Source organism: Amphibalanus amphitrite, unplaced genomic scaffold (genome assembly GCF_019059575.1).
Source record: "Amphibalanus amphitrite isolate SeventyFive unplaced genomic scaffold, NRLGWU_Aamphi_draft 000225F_arrow, whole genome shotgun sequence".
NCBI lineage: Eukaryota > Metazoa > Arthropoda > Thecostraca > Balanomorpha > Balanidae > Amphibalanus > Amphibalanus amphitrite.
Window position 1 is genome coordinate 580079 of NW_024881720.1, and position 9922 is coordinate 590000.

The 9922-nt window shown below is 51.4% G+C and overlaps 1 protein-coding gene across 2 annotated transcripts in view; it reads left to right on the forward strand.

Annotated features, from left to right (window-relative positions):
- The first annotated feature begins 1890 nt into the window (after positions 1–1890).
- LOC122385618 (terminal nucleotidyltransferase 5C-like) overlaps positions 1891–9922 on the forward strand; it is a 69017-nt gene continuing 60985 nt past the window's right edge. Inside the window, exon 1 of one of the 2 annotated variants that reach the window (XM_043373996.1) lies at positions 1891–2119. In XM_043373996.1, coding sequence (XP_043229931.1) covers positions 2054–2119 — 66 coding nt within the window. In that variant the 5' untranslated portion in view covers positions 1891–2053. The remainder of the gene's footprint in view (positions 2120–9922) is intronic. The other variant, XM_043373995.1, reaches the window with a different exon arrangement.

Sequence of the window (9922 nt, forward strand, 5' to 3'; positions counted from 1 at the left end):
GCCCCTACGATTTCCGTCAAAATTTGTGTACGGACACTCCAGACGCTCCTCATTACGAATATCGCAAAATGTAAGCTCGGCCCGCCATATTTACGAAGTTACGGAGTCACAAAGTTACGGAATTTCAAGGTCGTTCGGAGAGCCCCTCCGATTTTTGTCAAAATTTGTATGCGGACACATTACATGCTCCTCATTACGAATATCATAAAAGCTAAGCTCGGCCCGCACTATTTCAAAAGTTACTGACGTTTGAAACTCACTGAAATTCAAACATCTCTAACTTTTGAAATAGTGCGGGCCGAGCTTAGCTTTTATGATATTCGTAATGAGGAGCATGTAATGTGTCCGCATACAAATTTTGACAAAAATCGGAGGGGCTCTCCGAACGACCTTGAAATTCCGTAACTTTGTGACTCCGTAACTTCGTAAATATGGCGGGCCGAGCTTACATTTTGCGATATTCGTAATGAGGAGCGTCTGGAGTGTCCGTACACAAATTTTGACGGAAATCGTAGGGGCTCACCCAAATGACCTTGAAATTCAAACCTCCGTAACTTCGTAAATATGGCGGGCCGAGCTTAAATTTTGTGATATTCGTAATGAGGAGCATCTAGAGTGTCCGTGCACAAATTTTGACGGAAATCGTAGGGGCTCTCCCGAATGACCTTGAAATTCAAACATCCGTTACTTCGTAAATATGGCGGGCCGAGCTTAGATTTTGGGTGCATCGTAATCAGGACGTTACGTACTATCCACTGACCAAGTTTGGTCCAAATCGTAGGGGCTCACCTGATTCCGAATCTTAGATTATAGATTAGGATTCACTTACATCTAACTTGACGACCGTAAAGATCCGCACTACTCATAATTCAGGCTCAGTCAGGCAGCAGTCAGGGGCCCTGTTCATGAACCCCGGCGGTCGCTGCGGCCGCTGCGGTCGCTGCGGCCAGCCGGGTTGTTACGTCACAAAAAGGGGCGGGGCTCATGTAGTATGACGAATGTATGACGTCACCTTGCTGCGGCCGCTGCGATCTCTGCGGCCGCAATCCAGCGACCGCCGAGCCGCAAGAAAACTAATTGCACTGAACTTGGCGCACTGAAGTCAAATAGGCGCAAGCCGTGTTGTCATGGAGACGATCTTGTAAACAAATTATCTAGCGGTGTGCGTCAGTTGCAAAGAATTGTCGGAAACTATTTCGGCAGCAGACGCTGTTCATGGAACGCTGCTGCGGCCGAGTGAGTGATGACGTTTCAAAAATGGGCGGGGCTTAGAACCTGCGGCCGGCCGCAGCGACCGCCGACTTCATGAACAGGGCCAGGCTCAACGATACTCCTGCGAAGTGCGAGCTATATATATATATGGCCTTGAGCTATATACGGCCTTGTGCGCAACTTGTTGCGCTATTTTTTCACGTTACGGCGCGGGATAAAATAATTACACCACTCGCGAGTATAAATATGCGTTAATCGACTCGGCTTCGCCTCGTCGATTAACTGCATAGTGCATACATATTTATACTCGCTCGGGGTGTTATATATAGAAATCGCTTATCACCGTAGCAAAGCTGTCCATTAGCAAAGTTATGTTGAACATGAATACTTGATAAAAACATGCTTTAGTGCTATGAATGATTTTCCGATTTTGTCCGGCTTTGTCCACCGAATTCCAAAATGGACATTGGACAAAATCGGATTCTCAAAGATCGGAGGTCCGATCGGCATCTATATGCAGTCCTATAGTCATTGGTTCCCAAACATTGTAGCGTCTTTCCTGGGCAGAGAAGCAGAGGAACGGAGCATGAACCAAGCGAGCTCAGCCTCACCAATGCCGCGGGGTCGCCGGCGCTCGTGGCTGGTTCATATGACGTCACCGTGACCGTGTATGACGTCACGGCGGCGCGCCGGGGCCGCGGAGGCGTCACGCGCCGCCGGCAGCCGACTCAGAATATACGGCGGCCGGCGGCGCCCAGTCGCCCCCTGCGAGTGTCGCGAGTGTGACTCCTCCGCCGCCGCCGCCGCCGCCGCCGCCGCCGCCGCCGCCCACAGCCGCGCCATGAGTCCGTCCGCCGCCGCGCCCGCCCAGAGCCCGCCCCTGGTGCCCGTCACCGCCACCATGCAGGTTAGTCCTCACAGGTCAGCGGTCAGTCCTCACAGGTCAGCGGTCACAGTCCTCACAGGTCAGCGGTCAGTCCTCACAGGCCAGCGGTTATGGGGAACGGAGCGCGGGCGGCCGGAAGCTGACATTTCAAACGGGCGACAGAACGCCCTGGAAAAAAGGGCCCGGAACCGAACAGAGGATACTGGTAGCTTCATATTGTCATGAGAATGGGTATTTCTGTGAAATTTGTATCATTTTTCAACCGAACTTTCCTAGGTATCTTTCTCACGGACTTGTTTCCTTCAAAGTTGGCTGACATCAATTGAACGTTGGATTTATGAGAGAACAGGGCAGTCGCGCGGAACGACGCACGCTCAATGCTGTCTAGTGGAGTAGTGTCTACTGTCTAAGGCTACATTTTTCGGCGACGTCCCCTGGGAGCCGACTCGGCTGCAGACGTCCGATGTCGAGCGGAAGTGGAGGGAGGGGCTGCGGACTCCGCCCGGCTGAGCGGACTCCCGAGCGGGACCGGCCGTCTCCCCCGTGCCCCGCCCGCCCGCAATCCCAGCCCGCGGCGTCTGTTTGCACAGCGCCGGCCGGGGGCGGCGCCGCCGTCACGTGACCGGCCGGTAGTCAGCTGACGCGCCGTCCGCATCACATGACGGCCGTCACGTGGAGTCGGCCGGCCGCCGCCCCTGCAGTGTGGACGGCACGGGGAGGGTGACGGCCAGAGGCGCCCCCAGGCCGGGCAGGCCCGGCTTCCAGAACATTCTCATATTTCTCTGATTTTGAACGTGTGGGGGGAGGGGGGGGGGACTGGCTTTGTCGGTCTCTAAGGCCATTACAGAGCCCTTGGATGGTAGGCTAGGGTGAGATCACTGGACTGCGAAGATCATTGCCCGATGCTGCACATACTATTTCGGCTAATGACTTTGGTGCATTTCAGAAAGTAACATTATGTCTCCATGTTGGTTTTAGCATGCTGCATGTGAAATGTGAATAATTAGACCGTGGCGGGTGGCCTGGTGCATGACGTGGGCCTTTTTGTTGCTTTGAGCTGTGAATGCCTCCTGATAACCATCGCCAGTCAACAACTTTGTTTTAAAACAAGAAGGAATAGCACTGAACATTGCACCATGGATCAGAATGGACATCCACCCACCCGTGGCAGCCGTAATGGCCGTGTCAGACGCTATACTGCTGTGGTGACAGTGAAACAAGCTGAACTTAATCGTTCAGCCGGCCGGAAAATGGCTCAGTCGTTGCCGTGCTCCCGGGCCAGCACTGCGGCCGGCCGCGGTGCCGCCTGAGCTAGCTGCCGTGGCCCGCCTCTGACAGCCGTCCTCCCGGGCCGGACCAGGTGGAATAGCCGGGCGGTCGGCTATGGGGGCCCGGGATGACGCTGGAGCTGGGTGTCTGCAGCCGCGGCTCCCCGTCTGTGACGCGGCGCGGTGTCCCCCTCAGTGACACAGTGCAGGGCGCCGTGTCCCCGTCTGTGACGCGGCGCGGTGGGAACATGCCACCGGCCGCTGACTTGGTCGCTCAAGGCCTGCCCGGCCGGCCGGCGTCGGCCTGCCAAAACCCCACGCGTGCCAGCGGCGCCGCGCTGGGTGGGTGCCAGCCTCCCCCCCCTTCGGCGCGGGCCTGGTGGCGGCTCTGCCCGGGGCGGTCTGCCGTGCCCCAGGGGGGCACCCAGACAGCTCTGCCGGTGGCGGCGCCGACTGCCCGTTCTCCCAGCGTCGTCCGGCCGCAGGGGACGCCTGCCCTCACCGGCTCGACCTACACTAGAATCTAGTTCGATCTACCAGTGGCCGAGGAGAATGAGAGCGCGTGTGAGGAGGCCGGCACGTTTCCTGATCTCCCCGGGCGCGGTGCCTGGGCACGCCTCTGGCCACCGGTCTGCCGTCCTCCACGAGTAGCTCCCCTCCCCTCCCCGCCGGCCACCGCGTGTCGCGAGGGGCGGCGCTCGGCCCCGGCCCGCCGTCTCGATGCTGATACTGAGCAGAGGCCTACTGAGGCGGCCGCATAGCAACAGCGGCCGGCCGGCCGGCCAGGGGCGGGCGGGGGAGGGGGGAGGGGTCAGCCGACTGGCGATCGGCAGCCGCCGGAGGCTCCTCTGGGGGCGCCGGAGGTCCACCAGAGGCCCTCCTGGGGGCACCGGAGGCCCGCTGGGGGCGCCGGGGCCCTGCTGAGTGCTGGGGTCGCCGGAGGTGCCCCGATCGTGCGCAGTGAGGACGTTGTTCCATATTAGAGTTGCAAAGTTTTCCCAATGGGCTGCTACCGGCACCGCCCCGCCCCACAAAAATTTTCTAGAATACCGGCATGCTACCACGCCCCAAGCAAAAAAACCGCCAAATTACCGGCATACCAAAAAACCTGCATTCTTGATTCTGGCTTACCCCTACATGAGATGCCACATTTTGGCAATTTCAGTAACCACCCCACCCAGCAGCCACCCATTGTCCAACCAAAACTACCAGCAATCTGATGTTAGCTGAGTTCGCCCCACAAATACCACAATTTTGAAACTCAATTATAGTCTACAGCTGTTAAAATATCACCTGTAATCAAAAGGGTATTGCCTACAAAAAGAATTCACACATTCATCAAAAAAGCAAGGACAAAAAGAACTTCAATTACTGAAATATGTTTCTGAAGATTGCACAGTGAGCAGCAATCACATTTACCACAAGCGTTCTTATTTTCCACGTTCTCCTAAAATGTTGCAGGTACTAACCAAATAATAAACTATAGATAGTCACAAATCACAATATAAAAAACTTGAACTACAGATTCGGCCATGTTCCTAACTGAGGAAGCGAGATCAACATCAGCTTTTTCCTATCCGCCAAGGCCATCCTATCCGCCATGGCTTGCTGGCTCGTGAATAAGATACGAAATACGAATCATGTAAAAATATGTGTTTATAACTCACTTGTCCTGAGAATTCACCAAATAATATGTATATTAAAAACGATATAATATCCTCCCCCATCTCAAACGCGGGAACAAACACAAGGTAAATGTTTCGAAACAGATGCGCCATAACACAGTTTTTAACAATCGGATTAAAACACTGCAAAAAAGGTTTTAGGACTGCAAACTTTCGGCCCCCGCCGAAGTTAGTTGGTAGCACTGCTGCTCCACGGCGTACATTTCCTACCAGCCCATAGGCTTTACATGTTAAATGGCCTCTTTTCGGCGAGCGATATCTCGGTCAACCTTTGAAGGAATCAATGGTTCTTAGTCTCAAATGATAGATCGATGAATTTTCTTTCGACAATTCCTCTACCATTTTTCACGAAACCCAGCCGATCTTCTACGGCGTACAGGGTAAAGATTTCTCTGCACGCCAGCACCCGCGATCCGGCTCTCCGATCGTCGGCGCGCGGTCCTCGGTAGCGCAGTCGGTAGCGTATCGGGCTGCGAATCCGAGGGTCGTCAGTTCGAATCCTGGGAGCGCCGCGTGATTTCGGCTAGAATGGAATGATGTAGATTGTTGAATGTTTGCATAATCAATTATTAATAGCTAATTGAATGTATCTGCCCACTAATCGGCCCCTAAAACTTGTTATTTAAGAAATTTAATAAATGAATGTCACGTGCGCGTCACGACTGCCAACCATAAGCGCTACCATATTCTAGTTTGAACTAAGTTTTTGCTAGTCCCGACCACATATAGTAGGTTTTCTAGTAGTTATACTAGAAATTCCTACCAAAGTTCGTCCTACCCTTCACTCAATATACTCTGGCAAACTTTTGCCTGGTGAATGATTTTATTGATAAAAATCATCCAACACGATATTGAATTCCAATGGAATCAACACTGTGAGTGTTTATCACTACAAGAAAATTGATTTCTCTTGAGTGATTCAACCAAAAGGGCATATGAATTAATATTACGTCATCAGCTTACATCCTTTCTTTAGGGGACAGAGGATCTTAAAAGTCAATCCTTGGTTGCGCCACATTGCGGCACTTTGTATTCATTTCGTCTGCATGTTGTGTTTTCTTGTAAAGATAAGACAAAATGCCAGTTTAATTCATTTTCATTTCATTTTGGGACCAAAGTTAGGCTCAGGGCTACCTAACACCTGCCTTTTCAGCTGGATTTTCAGTGTCAAATTCTTTGTAGAGTATCTCAGGACTCAGACCACATCTCGGGACTCAAGGCCAGTTTCCAAACAATGTGTTTTGTGTTGTTTTGATTCTGCCTTTTGCCTAGGGAATGTTGCCATGAACATTTATTTATTTTAGTAATTGTATTATGCCTATTACCTACCATTAGACTTACTAATTGGTTGTGCTTTTGCAACATGAATGAGCATTCTTTGTCTTACTTTGATAGACCACAGTAGATTCTTGACAATTCTAATTAGAGCCAAACCTGTGAAATGCTTAGGTTCATGTGTTACCCCTACCCTTAGCAATGGAACTTCTACCACAAAATGTATTTTGCAGTGGCTAAGATTGCTGTTATTACAATTCAATAGCCTCTTAGTGTCCAAAGTTTGAATCATATGCTGATAATTTTTTTTTGTGCAAAATCAAAAATACCGGCATGCTACCGGCAAGACATGCCAGATACCACGAAAAAACCTGCGGTAGTGAAAAATTACCGGCATGCCGGTAGTGCGGTAGGGAAATTTTGCAACTCTATTCCATATGCCTACTCTGGTGACGAAGGCAGACGTCGTCACGGACCTGGCAGGCCGCTGTGGGTCCACCGACATTGGCATACTCAGGCCCACCCACCGTTGGTTCAGCGGTGTGGCAGACTCAGGCCCACTTACTGTTGGTTCAGCGGTGTGCCGCAGACACGCCCAATGGCATTACTGTATCAGCTAAATAACCAGTTCAGGGTCTGGTGAGTGGTGACACACTTAATGCCCACACATACAGTATGATAAAAATTGCTCGAAAGATATAAGAAATGATGACTTGTTCATGAACGTTCATGAACGTTCACGAACTATTCGTGAACCAGAGGATCGTTCGTGAACATGTGACCTTAAATTCCAAAATTCGTAAACTGTCAAATAAACAAACAAACGAACATTGTTGACGAACTGTTCATGAACAAATATACAAACACTAAACTCTGCCTGAGACCCCAATAACTCGGTCCGTCCGCTCACCAGTCGACCGTCTGACAGCCCTGTCCAGTGTTCAGTGTTCACTTTTCCGGCTCCGCCTATCTGAACAGTGAACAGTAACGCCGGTGGCCACTGCGCGGATATAACGATACCCGCGCCGCGGCCGCCAACACGTAGGTACGGCGTACGTATATCAGAGATGATTAACCGATTTCTGGGAACGTCAACATTAACCATCATGTGGATTGCTATAACTGAACAATGAACATAGCTAATATTGGAAAACAAACAAATTAATCCTTTTGTTTGTCTATGGGGCTTAAGGGCGCGGACTACAATGGTTAGTTTTCTTCCATAACGCTATGTTTCTTTTATCTAAAAAAAAAAAATTAAGTTGCTCACAGATATAGGTGATAAGGTATCCATGAATGTTAATGGCTACACGAGTAATATCCTCACTTACCACGGACCTTTAAACAATCGGCGCAAGGCACTCGGAAAGCCCCTAATAAACTCTGCCCTGGACCGTCCCCCCCCCTCCAGTAGCCCTCCGTCCCCCATCCCCTGGAGCGGTCCCCATGAGGGGTCACACGGCTGGAGCGGTCCCCCTCCCCTCCCTCTGCCCTGGAGCGGTCCCCATGAGGGGTTACCGGTGGAGCGGTCCCCTCCCCTCCCCTCCCCTCTGCCCTGGAGCGGTCCCCTCCCCTCCCTCTGCCCTGGAGGGATCCCCTCCCCTCCCTCTGCCCTGGAGGGGTCCCCTCCCCTCCCTCTGCCCTGGAGCGGTCCCCAATGTGTCACACAGGTGGAGCGGTGACCGGAGAGTTGTAGGCGGTCCCGCGGAGCCGCCGACCAGGGGACTCAGGTCACACGTGGTGCTCAATCTCCCCACCCGCCGGCGGCGGCGGGGCCCCACACGGCGACTGTGGCAGGCCGCCAGCGCAGCGCGCCGCCACCGCGGCCCCAACGACAGCGGTCTACGCTGGTCACCTTGTGCTGACACCTTCTGACAAAGTGGCGAACTAGTAGTTAGGTGTACTGCCGCTGGTGGCGCTTCTGTGCGTTTATTGGCAGGCTTACCGGCTGGCTTGCGTTGAACCACATTCAATGAATCCTCCAAAAGGTGAGAGGCTGCTTGAATTGAATTTCTGCTTCTAAAGCTAGGGTCAATGGAGCTTCTATTTAGAAGTGACCTGGAGCCCTACTGAGTCAGTGGGCCGTGCAATGTTGACTCGGCCAGCCGCCTAGTGCGGTTCGAACTGTCAGTGTTGACTCCGGCCGACTCCGACTCCGACTGCGACTCCGACTCCGACTCCGACTCCGACTCCGACTCCGACTCCGACTCCGACTCCGACTCCACCGTCCAACAGAACTGGACAATGGGCATGCGACCAAGACTGATAAGGGTCACCATTAGCAATCATCAGCAATCACTCATTACCTCTAGGTATATTCCCCACTTACATCGAGGTCGCCAATCACCGTATCGTGAGTTCTGATAACGATGTGCCGGTGATATTTTGGCGCTGCCGCTAGTGATTAAGGTCACAGGTTAGCGGTGACAATATTATCCGCATGTCGTGGCTACCCTCATCGCTGGCTATTGCCGGCGCTGGAGGCCGCTATTTTCCGAACCCATTTGTGTCTGCGATCGACATTCAGTGGGCATCTCGGGATCCTCTTCAAATCACTGCAGCAGCATCAAGTTCCCTGTTTCTAGATGGGTTTAAGTGAACTGCCAAGCTTCAACATAGTGATGTGTCGTGGGTTAGCCAAACTGACTACTGGCCACCTCCGCGCCGTCTCCAAATGGTCTCCGATTTATTTCGCATATATCACGAAAAATGTTCCGAGTAAAAAAAGATGTTCATATGTATAGCACGTTAAGCCTCTGCGAGGGTCACTCGCTTCTTACCGGGCTGCTGATCTGACGTTCGCTATAACCGCAGGCTGTTTGAAGAATAGGCAAACACTATTCTGTAGAAATGTGTTTGCCTATTAAAAAATAACTAGCTCAGTTTGCATAGGGAAATGAAAGACTTTCAGACCCAGAAACTCCACCTCATGCATTAACGGTCTTTATAGTGATATGTTAACTGAGAGGTCGTCAGTGGGTGCACGCCGCCCTGTTCCAGCAAGTGTCAGGAGGAATATTGATTGATAGTTATTGTATTATTTATTGATGTAAAAATAAATAAATAAATAAATACTTGAAATGTCAGCATGCGCTATTGGGCATACAGCCAAGTTTATCCGCTGGCGAATTCTGGACGACCAAGGTATATAGGCATCCCCGCAACGCTCGAAATTAGTAAACAATTAGGTACCGCTAACCTCGCATGGAAAGAAAACTACAGTCGGATTAAAAATCCCTGCCTTATTGTTTTAATTTAAGCGCTTTAGTGAAAAGCGCACGTGAAGTATCGATACCTTAAACGCTGACCCCTGACCAGCCGAAAATATCATCTTAGTTCTTACCCTGGACTGCACTTTTCAACTTTCTGTTCACTCCTGTTGCTCGTCTCGTGCCGTATTCATTTGTGCACTTAAAACGATCGGGCTGTCTTAATGAATCCTTCTATTAGCCTAGCTCATAAAAAAACTGTTAAGGAATGGCTCAGCAACAGACAAACGAATCCAGGGCCCAATCTTATCAAATGCCGTGATTGCGTATTCACGGCATTTGGTAGCATTCATAACTATTCCACGTTCATTTATTCATTCGTTCGGG